Source organism: Carcharhinus amblyrhynchos, chromosome 14 (genome assembly GCF_965287045.1).
Source record: "Carcharhinus amblyrhynchos chromosome 14, sCarAmb.v2.hapA, whole genome shotgun sequence".
Taxonomy (NCBI): Eukaryota; Metazoa; Chordata; class Chondrichthyes; order Carcharhiniformes; family Carcharhinidae; genus Carcharhinus; species Carcharhinus amblyrhynchos.
In genome coordinates this window covers 42,715,120-42,731,055 of record NC_137337.1, presented here as the reverse complement: position 1 = coordinate 42,731,055, position 15,936 = coordinate 42,715,120, and the positions used below count along the sequence as shown (strand labels likewise).

The window sequence follows — 15,936 nt, the reverse complement described above, 5'->3', positions numbered from 1 at the left end:
AACATCCATAATTGGGAAAATGCTGGAATCTATCGTTAAGGAAGAAATAGCAGGACACTTGGAAAAGAATGGATCAATCAAGCAGATGTAGCATGGATTCATGAAAGGAAAGTCATGTTTGACTAATTTACTGGAATTTTATGAGGGTATAACGAGTGCGGTCAACAGAGGGGAACCAGTGGATGTGGTGTATTTAGATTTTCAGAAGGCATTTGATAAGGTGCCTCACTAAAGGTTGCTGCATAAGACAAAGGTACATGGAATTGGGGATAAAGTGTTAGCGTGGATTGAGGATTGGCTATCTAACAGAAAGTAGAGAGTCGGAATAAATGGGTTCTTTTCCGGTTGGCAATCAGTGATTAGTGGTGTGCCACAAGGAACAGTGCTGGGGCTTCAACTATTTATCATATACATAGACGATCTGGAGGAGGGGACTGAGTGTAGAGTAACGAAGTTTGCGGATGACACAAAGATGAGTGGGAAAGCAAATTGTGTGGAGGACACAGAAAGAGAGATTTGGATAGGCTAAGTGATTGGACAAGGATCTGGCAGATGGAATATAACATTAGTAAGTGTGAGGTTATCCACTTTGGAAGGAATAATAGTAAAATAGACTATTATTTAAACATTGAAGAATTACAACATGCTACTGTGCAGGGGGACCTGGGGATCCTTGTGCATGAATCACAAAATCTCAGTTTGCAGGTGCAGCAGGTAATCAAGAAAGCAAATGGAATGTTGGCCTTTATTGCAAGAGGGATGGAGTATAAAAGCAGGGAGGTCGTGCTGCAATTAGACATGGTACTGGTGAGGCCACACCTAGAGTACTGTGTACAATTTTGGTCCCCTTATTTAAGAAAGGATATATTAGCTTTGGAGGGGATACAGAGAACGTTCACCAGGTTGATTCTGGAGATGAGGGGGTTAGCTTATGAGAAGAGATTGAATAGACTGGACCTGTACTTATTGGAGTTTAGAAAGTTGAGGGGAGATCTTATAGAGACATATAAGATAATGAAAGGGCTAGACAGGGTAGAAGCAGCGAGGTTATTTCCACTTACAATGGAAAGAAGAACTAGGGGGCTTAGCCTCAAAATATGGGGGAGCCAATTTAGAACAGAGTTGAGGACATTGTGAGAAAAAATACCACTTCTGAGTCCGACTGGAGGGTCGGTAATACAGTTTATTTTTAACGAAGCTTCGTGGAGAAAAGGGACCAGCACTCTGCAGTACTGGACAGCTACCTTCTCTCGATGAAACAATAGAAGCAGTCCACCTTTATACCCTTTACACAATAGGTGGACCGGACACGATTATCACATTGTTATAGTCAAATGGGTACAACATTTCTTAGCTCATTATTGTGGACAGGTACAGCCATTATCATTTCAATATCACATTGTTCCATGAATGGGTACATTTCCTCTTATCAATGACTTAATTTATTCTATTCTTGTAGTACATGGTTCCTTTGTGTTTCTCTTAATCTCCCTATCAGACCCCCATTATCCCAGGACTATCTATATCTCCTTTAAGGTGTCTGGCTTCCTGAAGCGTTTGTTCCCTGTTTTAATTCAACTAACTGTCTGTCCTGTGGTTTAGATTTTAAGTGATAGTCTGTCTGTGTTTGAAAGTCATTGTCTGTGCTGGAAGTCAGTGCAGGTTTAATGCCTTTTAACCCCTTATGTGCCGGACAGCTATTTTTATGCCAGGTACCGATCTTTATGGTTTGTTTTCCGCCTTCAAGGAGGAACTTCTTCTCCCAGAGGGTAGTGAATCTTTGGAATTCTCTGCCCATTGAAGCAGTAGAGTCTACCTTGTTAAATGTGTTTAAGTCACAGATAGATAGATTTTTAACCAATAAGGGAATTAAGAGTTATGGGGAGCGGGTGGGTAAGCGGAACTGAACCCACTATCAGATCAGCCATAATCTTATTGAATGGCAGAGCAGGCTCGAGGGGCTAGATGGCCTATTCCTGCTCCTATTTCTTATGTTCTTATGATTGATTCCTGAGCAGAACAGGTTGCCTTGTGAGGAAAAGTTGAGCAGATTGGAGTTTAGACAAATGGAAGGTATATAGAAATGATGCAGCTGGGGCAAAATTATATAATGGCCTCAAGGAAGTCACTTCATTCCTGCACTGTTAACACCCCAATGTTTTACCAGCTGGTTTTGGAAGCACAGAGAACATGCGTTTTAAATATTTGGAACCGCATAATGCTTTGGGGAAATTTGGATCCCAATGTTAACTGAACCATAAGAGATGTGCAGACAGTGTGTGCTAGAAGTGACCCAAGTGCATGTTTTATTTTAATTTTTGAAAGGTTTCAATTCTCCAAGCAGGAGTAAAGGCATTCCTTCTGACCCAAAAATGATATGTTAGACCTCTTTCCCTACACTCATCCTAGCTTCCACCAGTTGAACATGACCTCTTGCCAGTTTTAAGTCAACCATTCAGGTGAATTGCACCTGAACTATTTATATGACTTCCAGGAGTTATAATGTCCCAGGCCTTGTACCCAGGAGTCGGCTGCACACCATACTTGCCTTGAACGCACCTTTAAAATTAAAGATTATGTGCTTAATAATCCACATACACAAAACTCAGATTTTGAGAAAGAATTCCAAAAAGTAGATTGCATTATATAATTTAAGGAAAATGTAACAACCTGGCTCCTTCATTGAACTTTTGCTTATATTGATCTCTTTTCTTTCAGAGTGTCTATCCAGCAAAAAAGAGAAGAAATATCAAAAGAAATTATGCACATCAAAGCAACTACTGAGGATTACTTAACACACTTGAGTATGCGTATGATGATCTTGAGGAAGAAACGTGAGAAATTAATTTCAGAGGTATGGGCCCCTATTTTTCTTTTATTCGTTCACAAGATATGGATATTTATGTCATTTATTGTCCTTTGAGAAGGTGGTGGAGTCGTCCTCTTGATTGCTGCAATTCATGTGGTGAAAGTACTTCTACAAACACTTTAACCCAGCAACAATGAAAAATGGTGATATATTTCCAACCCAGGAAGTTATGAAACTTGGCAAAGAATGTGGCAACAGTGGTGTTCCGATGTGCCTTCTACACTTGTTCTTTTAGGTGGCAGTGATCACTGGTTTAGGGATTCTGTCAAAGAGGCTTGGCTGAATTATTGTCGTGCCTCCTTAGATGGTACATATTATCATAATGGTGGAGCACACTTGTCCAGGCAAGTGGAGAGGATTCCAACACATTGCTCCTGCTTTGTGTCTTATGAATGATGGCAAAGATTTGGGAAGTCCGTAGATCATTCGTCTGCTGCAGAACACACAACCCCAGCTGCTTAGCTGCTCTTATAGTCACAGAATTTATGTGGCTGTTCCAGTTAAGTTTTGATCAGTTGATATTAACATTGGGATTTTGATGATGGTTGGTTTTGATGAGGGGAGGCAATGGCCTAGTGGTGTTGTCGCTAGACTATTAGTCTAGAAACTCTGCTAACATTCTAAGGATCCAGGTTTGAATCCTACCATGGCAGATGGTGAAATTTGAATTCAATTTTTTAAAATCTGGAATTAAGAATCCAATGATGACCATGAATCCATTGTCGATTGTTGGAAAACACACCTGGTTCACTCATGTCCTTTTAGGGAAGGAAATCTGCTGCCCTTATAGAAAACCAAAGCACAAACAGGCCCTTCAGCCCACAAGTTGCGCTGATCATATCCCTACCTACTAGGCCTACCTATAACCCTCAATCCCATTAAATCCCATGTACTCATCCAGAAGTCTCTTAAAAGACCCCAACGAGTTTGCCTCCACCACCACCGACGGCAGCCGATTCCACTCACCCACCACCCTCTGAGTGAAAAACTTACCCCTGACATCTCCTCTGTACCTATTCCCCAGCACCTTAAACCTGTGTTCTCTAGTAGCGATCATTTCAGCCCTGGGAAATAGCCTCTGAGAATCCACCCAATCTATACTTCTCAACATCTTCTAAACCTCCATCAGGTCACCTCTCATCCTTCGTCACTCCAGGAAGAAAAGACCTAGCTCCCTCATCCTATCCTCATAAGGCATGCCACCCAATCCAGGCAACATCCTTGTAAATGTCCTCTGCACCCTTTCAGTAGCTTCCACACCTTTCTTGTAATGAGGCGACCAGAACTGCGCTCAATACTCCAAGTGGGGTCTGACTAGGTTCTTATAAAGCTGCAGCATTATCTCCCGATTCCTAAACTCAGTCCCTCGATTAATGAAGGCTAGTACACCATACGCCTTCTTGACCACATCCTCCACCTGCGAGGCCGATTTAAGAGTTCTGTGGACCCGGACCCCAAGGTCCTTCTGATCCTCTACACTGCTAAGAGTCTTACCCTTGATATTATACTCCTTCATCCTATTGGACTTGCCAAAATGGATCATTACACATTTATCCAGGTCGAAGTCCATCTGCCACTTCTCTGCCCAGTCTTGCATCCTACCTATGTCACACTGCAACTTCTGAGATCCCTCCAGACTACCCACAACACCACCAACCTTCATATTGTCGGCAAACTTACCAACCCATTCCTCCACTTCCTCATCCAGGTCATTTATGAAAATTACAAACAGATGAAAATTGCAAACAGATGAAAATTACAAATTATACTGGCCTGCATGTAACTCCAGTGCCACAGCAATGTGGTTGACTCTCAACTTCCCTGAAATGGCCTAGTAGGCCACTCAGTTCAAGGACAACTAGGGATGGCCAGTCAGCAACTCCCATGTCCCACAAATGAATAAAAAAAAAGTTGTTTAATGTCAAGGAAAGATGTTTAGACACTTTTTGGACATGGCCATTGCCTGCCACTTGTCTGCTGCACAAATTTCATGCCACTTATTTGTCCAAGCTTGCATAGAAAACAGAAGTAGGAATGGGCTGTTTGGCTGTCCGAACCTATTCTGCCATTCAATTTGATCATGGCAGATCCACTGTCTCAACATCATACTCCTGCACTCTCCCCATAGCCCCTAACACCCAGAAATTTATCTTTTCCTTCTTAAATATATTCAGTGTCTCGACCTCCACAGCCCTCTGTGGGAGAGTATTCCACAGGTTCACTATCCTTTGAGTGAGGATGTTTCTCCTCTTCTTAGTCCTAAATGGTTTACTCAATATCTTGAGACTGTGGCCCCTTGTTCTAGACTGAACCCCCCTGCCCGCCTCCACCCCCCCGCCCCTGCCCCCCGATCACCACCAGCATCCAGTCGGTCCAACCCTCTCAAAATTTTATGTTTCAATTAGATCCCCTCATTCTAAATTCCAGTGAATACAGGCCCAGTTGATCCAATCTCTCCTTAAACAACATCCCTATCATCCCAGGAATCAGTATGGTGAACTTTCGCTGCACTCCCTCTATGGCAAGTATCCTTTCTTAGATAAGGAGACCAAAACTGCACCCTGTACTCCAGGTGTGGTCTCACCAACGCCTTTGTTCAGTTGCAGTAAGACATCATTTCTCTGTTGCAATGAGGGCCAACATACCTATATTTGCCTTCCTAACTGCTTGCTGTATCTGCATCTCATGGTGTAATAGAACACCCAGGTCCATCTGTATGTGACATTTCCCAATTTATCACCATTTAAATAATACTCTACCATTTAGTTCCTCCATCTGGAGTGTATAACTTCACATTTATCCATGTTATTTGCCATGTATTTGCCAATTTGTATAATCCTTGAAGCCTCTCAACATCCTCCTCACTACTCTCATTCCCACCAACTTTGTGTAATCAGGAAACATAAAAAATTAAATTTGGTTCCCTCATCCAAATCATTGATGCACATTGTGAATAGCTGGAGCCCAAGCACCAATCCCTGCAGGTCCCACTAGTCACTGCCTGTCACTTCAAAAAAGACCCATTTATTTATACTCTGTTTCCTGTCTGCTGACCAACTCTCAATCCATTCCAGTAAATTACCCCCAATCCCACGTGCTATAATTTTGCACACTAACCTCTTGTGTGGGATTTAACAAAGGCTTTCCAAAATCCAAATACACTACATCCACTGACTCACCCTTACCTATTTTACTAGTTACATCCTCTACGAACTCCAATATGTTGGTCAAACATGATTTCCATTTCATAAATCCATGTTGACTTTGTCTAATCCCATTAATATTTTCTAAGTGTCCTGTTATCACATCATTTATAATAGACTCGAGCATTTTCCCTACTACAGATGTTAGGGTAACCAATCTGTAATTCTCTGTTTTCTCCCTCCCTCCTCTTTTGAGTAGTGGCATTAAATTTGCTACCCTCCAATCTACTGGGACTGTTCCAGGACCTACAGAATGTTGGAAGATGATACCGTACACATCTACTATTTTCATGGCCAGCTCGTTTAGTACCCTGGAATGTAGCTTATTAGGTCCTGGAGATTTATCAGCTTTTAGTCCATTAATTTCTCCAGCAATACTTTTCTCGTAGTATTAATTTCTTCCAATTTTCCTTTTTCACTAGACTCTTGATTCCTTAGCATTTCTGGAAAGTTATTTGTGTCTTCCTCTGTGAAGATAGAATTATCTAGAAACTAGAAAGGCGGTGCTCGACAGACTGGAGGGGCTGATTGTGGACAAGTCCCCAGGACCGGATGGAATGCATCCGAGGGTTCTGAAAGAAATGGCGGAGGTGATAGTGGATGCCTTGGTGGTTATTTTCCAAACGTCGCTGGATTCCGGGGAAGTGCCGGATGATTGGAAAACGGCTAATGTTACGCCGTTGTTTAAGAAGGGTGCCAGGCAAAAGGCGGGGAATTATAGGCCGGTTAGTTTAACGTCTGTGGTAGGTAAAATGTTAGAATCTGTCATTAAGGAGGAAATTGCAAGGCATCTTGAAGGGAATTGCTTGATAGAGCAGACGCAGCACGGTTTCATTAAAGGGAAGTCGTGTCTGACAAATTTACTGGAGTTCTATGAGGATGTGTCTAGGGCGGTGGATAGAGGAGAGCCGGTGGATGTGGTCTTTCTAGATTTTCAGAAGGCGTTTGACAAAGTGCCTCACAAGAGGTTATTGCAGAAGGTCGAGGGACATGGAGTTGGGGGTAGGGTGTTAGCGTGGATAGAGGATTGGTTGTCAAATAGGAGGCAGAGAGTGGGGGTCAACGGGTGCTATTCGGATTGGCGGATGGTGACTAGTGGAGTGCCCCAGGGGTCGGTGCTGGGGCCTCAGCTTTTTACCATTTATATAGATGATCTGGAGGAGGGAACCGAGTGTAGAGTGTCGAAATTTGCTGATGACACCAAGATTGGTGGAACGGCAAATTGTGCGGAGGGTGTGGAGAGTCTGCAGAAGGATCTAGATAGGCTGGGCGAATGGGCCAGGAAATGGCAAATGGAATTTAATGTTGGCAAGTGTGAGGTGGTCCACTTTGGTAGGAAAAATGGTAGGAAGGACTATTACTTACGAGGCAAAAAACTGCAGCAGGCGACGGTGCAGAGGGACCTCGGGGTCCTTGTGCATGAGTCGCAAAAACCCAGCTTGCAGGTGCAGCAGGTGGTCAGGAAGGCAAATGGGATGCTGGCCTTCATAGCGAGGGGGATTGAATATAAAAGTAGGGAGGTCTTGCTGCAGCTGTATAGGGCATTGGTGAGGCCGCAACTGGAGTACTGTGTGCATTTTTGGGCGCCGCACCTGGGCAAAGATATTTTGGCCTTGGAGGGAGTGCAGAGGAGGTTTACTAGGCTGATACCGGAGTTGAGGGGGTTGAGCTATGAGGAGAGGCTGAATAAACTGGGCTTGTACTCGTTAGAGTTTAGAAGAATGAGAGGAGATCTCACTGAGACGTATAAGATGATGAATGGGATGGATAGGATAGAGGTGGAAAGACTCTTCCCGCTCAAAAAAGACAGTAGGACTAGGGGGCACAGCCTCAAGATAAAAGGGGGGCGGTTTAGAACGGAGTTGAGGAGGAACTTCTTCACTCAAAGGGTGGTGAATCTCTGGAATTCTCTGCCCGTTGAAGTGGTGGAGGCTGCCTCGCTAAATATTTTTAAGACGCGGGTTGATGGGTTTTTGATAGGAGAGGAGATTAAGGGTTATGGGGAGAGGGCGGGAAAGTGGAACTGAGCAGCGACAGATCAGCCATGATCTTATTGAATGGCGGGGCAGGCTCGAAGGGCTGGATGGCCTACTCCTGCTCCTATTTCTTATGTTCTTATGTTCTTAATTAAAGTAGTTGATTAATTACTCTGCCATTTCCTTGTTCTTATTATAAATCATCCTATTTTGGACTGTAAGGGACCTACATTTTTCTTCACTAATCTTTTTATGTATAGCAGTTTTTACAGTTCACTTTTATGTTACTTGCAAGTGTATTCTTATACCCTATATTTCCTCTCTTAATTAATCTCCTTGTCTTCCTTCGCTGAATACTGAACTTCTTCCCATCCTCAGGCTTGCCACTTGAATGTTGTCCACAACTTGCTGCATGCACGCAAGGACTGCTTCATTACCTGAGGAGTTGCAAATGGAACTGAATATCATTGAATCATCAGTGAACCTCCTCATTTATAACATTATTACTAATAGATTATTGATGAATGATGTGGATAAATTTGAATCTAGAATAATGCCCAGAGGAAGTGTGCAGTGATGTGCCTCATAATAATCACAATCTTCTTTCTGTGTCAGAAATAAAATACTGCAAATGCTGGAAATCTGCAATAGAAACAGAAAATTCTAGAGCTATTCTAGAGAGACTTGTCAAAGCTTTTTGTCTTACACTCATTGTGACACTGCACAAGAATACTAGTGTAAGCGGAAAACAATAGTTTATACTGTTTGACAAGAGAATGCTGATTGGTTGGCACTCTGGTACACACTGAGAATGCACCAATTGATGGTGACTGACAGATAATTGCCAAGCATTGTTGAAATTTAAACAAGGCAGTTTAACTTTGCCTGGGGAATGAATCAGTGGATGCGCCTCAGGAGGAGGTGGACCAGGATGGTGTGGAGGAGGAGGCTGAGGATGAAGGGAGGGGGCAGATCCGGTAGTGGCAATGGTCTCGTAAGCCAGCAGGACCAGGGAGATGGCCCTCATCGCTGCTACATTCACCCATTAGGAAGTATGGTGTCTGGCACCTCCAACAACAACGCCCCACCCCTGCCTGAAGGTTTTACTGATATTGCACCCAGGGTGATGGGCCCAGGTTGGTTGTGCCAGTGAGTGACATGTCCAGGCATGAGGGTGATGATGACTTGCTGTGATGCTCCCCTGGACTCCTGCCTGTATTCTGTCTGCACACAGACGCCCAGGCCCATGTCTGAGTGAGGGCACCATTATGCAGTCCAGTGCTCCGGGGTGGGCAGGGTTGTGTAGGGAGCACCTGTTCCCCTTGGTTGGGCAGTGACCACAAAAGGCTACAGGAGTCTCTGGAGGATTTGTGGGGACAGTTAGCACCCAGCGGGGATCTGGAATGAATTACTTGGGACCGCAGTTGGGCTAATAACCAAACAACCCTTACGACACACTCGGCTGCGCACTCGAAGTACATGAGGGATGTGGCACAGATGCTGGGAGATGGGACTTAAGTGGTAGTGATCATCGGTGCAGATTTGATGAGCTGAAGGGCCTTTCCCACAATGTACAATGCTCCCATGTTCTTACGGGTGCGGGTGGGGGTATGAAGCTCTCATACAATCATAGAATCCCTACAGTGTAGGAGAAGGCCCTTTGGCTTATCGAGACTGCACTGACAACAATCCATATGGCTCTGTCCCCATAACCCCACATATTTACACTGCTAGTCCCCTAGACACTAATTTAGCATGACCAGTCAACCTAAATCGAACATCTTTGGAGTGTGAGAATTTGGAACACCTAAAGGAAACACACGCAGACACAGGGAGAATGTGCACACAGTTACCCAAAACTGGAATTGAACCCAGTCCCTGGTGCTGTGAGATAACAGTGCTAACTACTGTGCCACATGCCGCCCTCAGTGGGAGATGGGTCAAAGAGAGAAGTTGAGGTGTGGAGTGCAATAATCTTTAATTGGTATTAAATACAGTAAATAAAATAAACTATGGTGTCTGCCTTTACCCCACCCTCTTAGCAATCCTAAAAGTTATTCACCTTAACGTGACCTATCATAATGTCTTAAGTGTCCCCATCCCCCAGGATGCATGTCGGAGGTGGAGACAGTCAGCTGTGTTCCACGCCCCATGGCCTATGTTGTCTTTGGTGGGTGTCCCCCGAAGGTCCCAACTATCTAGTGTCATGCATGCATCCATGGAATCTAGTTCAGCCCGCTGCCCATGAGTGGCATCAGTGTCAGGAAGGAAGGATTCCGAAGGACTGGGGATAGCTGGGATCACTGGGTGAACCCAGCATGAGTTCCAGCAATCCCTCCTCCTCGTGGCACCCATGGGCCCCTGGGACACTCCATGGGATGGTTGGACAGCTTGGCGCTGCCGGTCCTGGAGGCCCAACAGTGTCTGCACCATGGTGTGTATGCCCTCAGCGATGCTTCTCTGAATCTGGACAAAGTTCTGGAGCCCCTCCGCAATCACCCACTGTATCTCGGGCATGCTCCTGTGGCCTTCATGCATGGTCCTCAGTGATTCAGCCATGCTTTGAATGCTGCCACCCATGGCTACCATTTACTGCCCCAGACTTTCCACCGCAGTTACCACCTTGCAGTGTTGGCCTGGATACTATGCAATTCTGGCACTATCTCCTTGAAAGCTGTAGGATTCCTCCAGACAGTTTTGTAATTGGAAAGTCTGTGACACACCCTCCTGGAGAGCTGCTCTGCTTCTGCATTTCCAGCAGCTTTTTGAACACTTTTTCCAGTGGCCTAATTTCTGGCTGGGGGTCAGCTGTGTTCTTGGATCTGGCAGACCTCTGGCGATTCCTCAGACATTCTCACCTCTAATTGATGTACATCAGCAACTGTGTGGTGTTCACCACCAGAAAGTGACTTTGAAGCCTTTCTGCTAATTCTGCTCCTGAGATGTGTATCTGTGTGGTGGTGGATGGTGTGGGTAATGCCTCAGATGCCCAATTGGTGCTTTCCTTAGAGCTTTCCTCCAAAGTGCTTCCGGGAATCACAAGGTGGGGAGCTGTGGTGGCTAAAGTGGGGGGGCCGCCAACTCCATAGAAGAAAACACATGGGTAAGTACAAGGGAGGGACAAGTATCTGGGAAGCTTTTAACTTACTTGAAAAAGGTCTAAAAGGATCTAGGTTTTGTGCATCCTTACTTCTGTAGTGCACACTGACATCATAATTGCCCATACCTCTTTCAGCAGGCTCCCCAGTACACTCCACTGGTGTCAGGATCCAGGGTTTGGAGGTGTGACTGCCTGTCATCTTCCGCTTTCTGCAATTGTGGAGAGATTTAAGGAGAATGCTGGGGGCTCAGGTGCTGGACGGTGGGTTAAGGTTAACATTCCAGATGTGATGGACAGGGCTGTTGCCAGGATGAGGTGAATGGCTGCAGCTCAAATGAGGTTCATTTTTTTCTTGCATTGGTCACTGTCCTCAGTGTCAGGTCACAGGCACTGACTGCCATGGCCATCGCTTCCCAAGCTGTGATGGCATCCCTGCTCCAGGGTCATCTTTCCTCCTGGGGGTAAAGAGTGGTCTGCCTCAACAGCGCCCAGTAGCTGTGAGTGCGAGGGGTGCGTATTTATGCAGCTCCCCCTTGTTAATGGCACATAATTGCAGCCACCTCAGGTGAGTCATGAACCTGGAGACTCAATAACATCATTTTTCACATGACAGCTCTTTCAGTGGAGTAAGTGTCAGTGGATTGCAGTGTGGAGCACAATTATTTTCGCCATTAGAAATTTTTTGAGAGAGTTCCGTCCTATGTTAGGACCAAGGCTGAAATGAGATTTGGAACAATGTGATCCTGGCAAAACACAAGCTGAGCATCAATGAGCAGTATTGGTAAGTGCTGCTTGATAACACTACCAGCAATATCTTCCATCATTTTGTTGATGATTGAGAGTAGGCTGATGACAAGGTAATTGGCCAGATGAATTGATCCTGTTTGTTTGAGGACAGGCCATACATACCTGAGCAATTGTCTACTTTTTTGGTAGATGTTAGTACTGTAGTTGTATTGGTACAACTTGGCTAGAAGCTCAGCTCGTTCTGGAGCACAAGGCTTCAGCAGTCCAACTGGGATGTTGGCTGAGCCCAGAGTCATAGTCCATGCTGGATTCAGTGTATTCAGCCGATTAATCCATCTAACAAAAGATGGTTGTGAATGCTCTTACCTTCTGTTTTTATTTGTGTCATTGATGGTGATGGGGCTGTTGTTGCAGGAGTGCAGAGCTGTGATCTGATCTGTTGGTTTTGTAATCACTTAGATCTATCTGCAGCATGCTGCTTCTGCGTTCTAAATATAGGAGTTAATGATGTTCTTGTTCATTAATGGAAGGTGGGCAGTGCTGGCTGGGCCAGCAATTGCTTAACTGAGTGGCTTGTTGGGCCATTTAAGGGTCAACCACGTTGCTGTTGAACTGGACTCACATACAGGCCAGACCATGTAAGGATGGCAGATTTCAGTCCATAAGGAAAAGGATATTGGAATTGGGTACAAAAGGGGGCATTTACAACAACAGTGGTTTTGTGGTCGTAGTTAAACGATTAATTCTAGGTTTTTATTTGAATTCAAATTTCATCATCTGTGGACCCACCACTCCAGAACATCACGTTGGGTCCCTGGATTATCAATCCAGAGACAGTATCACGATGCCATCGCCTCCCCTTAGTTCATGTTTCAATTAGAACTTACGCTTCCTTCATATGTGACCGCCCAGGGGGCTTCAAAGGCCTCTGGTCCACAGGCGAGGCCATCACATCTGATGCCCATTGATGGGGGAATCTTACATGATCCTTGTCAATGAAGACTTTCGCCGTTATGGCTGTTAAGACAAGTGAGCACAGACGATTGCATCCCAAAATGTGCAAGTTAAGTGGATTGGTCATGCTAAATTGTCCTTTAGTGTCTCAAAATGTATAGGTTAGAGTGATTAATGGGGTAAATGCACGGGGTTAAATGGATAGGGACTGGGTAAAATGCTCTTTCAGGCAAGTCAGTACAAACTTCATGATCCAAATGGTGTCCTTCTGCACTGTAGGGATTCTATGATTCTTATACTACTGGGAACAGGTTTTCTTATTTACTAAATGGAAACCTTAGAGGATATTGAACACTTCTGAAAATTTTCAACTTTATTTTCTCTGCACTAATGAGAATAATTATAGTTCCTCTAGCCTATCCACATAAGTGAACATTTTCATCCTTGATACAGTTCTATTACATCTCCTGTTTGCTTTCTCTAGGTCTTGACAATTGTCAGAAAATGTGCTGTTTGGAATTCACCACAGTGCTGCAGATGGGGCCTAACTAGTGTTTTATAAATTTTAGCATCACTTCCTTGCCTTTGGAACTCAGTCTCGAAAATAATTTTTTATCATATGTCAATGTTATTGTTAAATGACTGATTTCTGGTCTCCTCCAATTTTTCAAAGTTATTGAATTATTAGAATAGTCATGTTTTCCTGTGTTGAATATGGGAAACATTACATTGCTCATATTCAAATGAGTTCAACATCAATCAGTCAGAACTATGCTTTTTAGTAATCAACAGAGACGTACAGTCACTAGATTTGAATATGTACATTATGGGTCAAAATCCCGGAACTCCCTTCCTAACAATACTGTGGATGTACATGAACCACTGCAATCTGTGTGATGAAAGAAGGCAGCTCACAACCACCTTCCCAAAGACAATTGGGGATGGGCAGTAAATGCTGGCCTAGCTAGTGACAGAATTTTAAAAAAGGTTAATCAAATAGCATATATTTAATTTGCATGTAATTGATCAGCTTCTGTGTTTTGGATAACAAAGAAACTAGAAACACTTGAGGTACACACTTAATTTGTTCAGCCTCTTTCTATTTTCTTTCTCCAAAGATACTGATTAATGTCACAATGCCCACTCAGCAAATGAAAAACGTGCTGCACAGGTTTGACATAGGAGAGGCTGAATAAACTAGGCTTGTACTCGTTAGAGTTTAGAAGAATGAGGGGAGATCTCATTGAGACGTATAAGATGATGAATGGGATGGATAGGATAGAGGTGGAGAGACTCTTCCCGCTCAGAAAGGACAGTAGGACTAGGGGGCACAGCCTCAAGATAAAGGGGGGGCGGTTTAGAACGGAGTTGAGGAAGAATTTCTTCACTCAAAGGGTGGTGAATCTCTGGAATTCTCTGCCCGTTGAAGTGGTGGAGGCTACCTCGCTAAATATTTTTAAGACGCGAGTTGATGGGTTTTTGATAAGAGACGGGATTAAGGGTTATGGGGAGAGGGCGGGAATGTGGAACTGAGCCACGACAGATCAGCCATGATCTTATTGAATGGTGGGCCAGGCTTGAAGGGCTAGATGGCCTACTCCTGCTCCTATTTCTTATGTTCTTATGTCCTGAGTTACCAGCTGCCAGCCACTGAAGAGTCGTTTTCAAAAACCTGAATTGTTCTGTTGGCCATCAGTAAAAGAGTATTTACATTTTGTGACATTACCAGAACAAATATTGAAATTCCACCTCTACCACTTTCTTCCATCGGGAAAATGATAAAAAAAAGTCTGAGATCACATCTGACTAACTCAGAAACCTCTTCTACCCTGCTGCCATCAGACTTTTGAATGGACCTACCATGTATTTTAAGCTGACCTTTCTCTACACCCCAGCTATGACTGTAACACCATATTCTGCCATATGTGGAGTTGCCAGCATTGGACTGAGGTCAGCACAGTCAGTCTCACAACACCAAGTTAAAGTCCAACAGGTTTTATTTGGTAGCACAAGCTTTCGGAGCATTGCCCCTTCATCAGGTGAGTGAAGAGTTTGGTTCACAAACAGGGCATATATGGATACAAACTCAATTACAAGAATGCAAGTATTAACAAGTAATCAAGTCTTTCAAGTGTAGACAGTGTGAGTGGAAAGAGGGTTAAGTGCAGGTTAAAGAGGTGTGAATTGTCTCCAGCCAGACAATTAGTGAGATTTTGCAAGCCCAGGCAAGTTGTGGTGGTTACAAATAGTCTGACATGAATCCAAGATCCCAGTTGAGGCCGTCCTCATGTGTACAGAAAGAACTTGGCTATCAGTTTCTACTCAGCAATTCTGTGTTGTCGTGTGTCGTGAAGGCTGCCTTGCAGAAGATCAGAGGCTGAATGCCCGTGGCTGCTGAAGTGTTCCCCGACAGGAAGGGAACACTCCTGCCTGCTTATTGTCAAGCGGTGTCCTTTCATTCGTTGTCGTAGCATCTGCATGGTCTTCCCAATGTACTGTGTCTCAGGACATCCTTTCCTGCAACGTATTAGATAGCCATAATGTGGAGATGCCAACGTTGGACTGGAGTAAGCACAGTAAGAAGTCTCATAACACCAGGTTAAAGTCCAACTGGTTTATTTGGCAGCACAAGCTTTTGGAGTCTCAGATTCCTTCATCAGGTGAGTTAAGAGCTATGTTCACAAACAGGGCATATACAGACGCAAACTCAATTTACAAGATAATGGTTGGAGTGCAAGTCTTTACAGGTAATCAGATCTTAAAGGTACATACAATGTGAGTGGAGAGAGGGCCAAACACAGGTTAAAAAAGTGTGTATTGTCTCCAGCCAGCACAGTGAGATTTAGCAAGCCCAAGCAAGCCGCGGGGGTTACAGATAGTGTGACATGAACCCAAGATCCAGGTTGAGGCCGTCCTCGTGTGCAGAACTTGGTTATCAGCTTCTGCTCAGTGATTCTGCATTGTCATGTGTTGTGAAGACCGCCTTGGAGAACGCTTACCCGAAGATCTGAGGCTGAATGCCCATGACTGCTGAAGTGTTCCCCGACTGGAAGGGAACACTCCGGCCCGGTGATTGTCGAACAGTGT

General features: G+C 44.3%; 1 protein-coding gene across 2 annotated transcripts in view; it reads left to right on the top strand.

Annotated features, from left to right (window-relative positions):
• Positions 1-15,936, top strand: part of ccdc175 (coiled-coil domain containing 175) — a 136,069-nt gene that overhangs the window by 83,730 nt on the left and 36,403 nt on the right. For both annotated transcript variants that reach the window (XM_080202795.1, XM_080202794.1), the window contains exon 12: positions 2,719-2,854. In XM_080202795.1, coding sequence (XP_080058921.1) covers positions 2,719-2,854 — 136 coding nt within the window. The remainder of the gene's footprint in view (positions 1-2,718; positions 2,855-15,936) is intronic.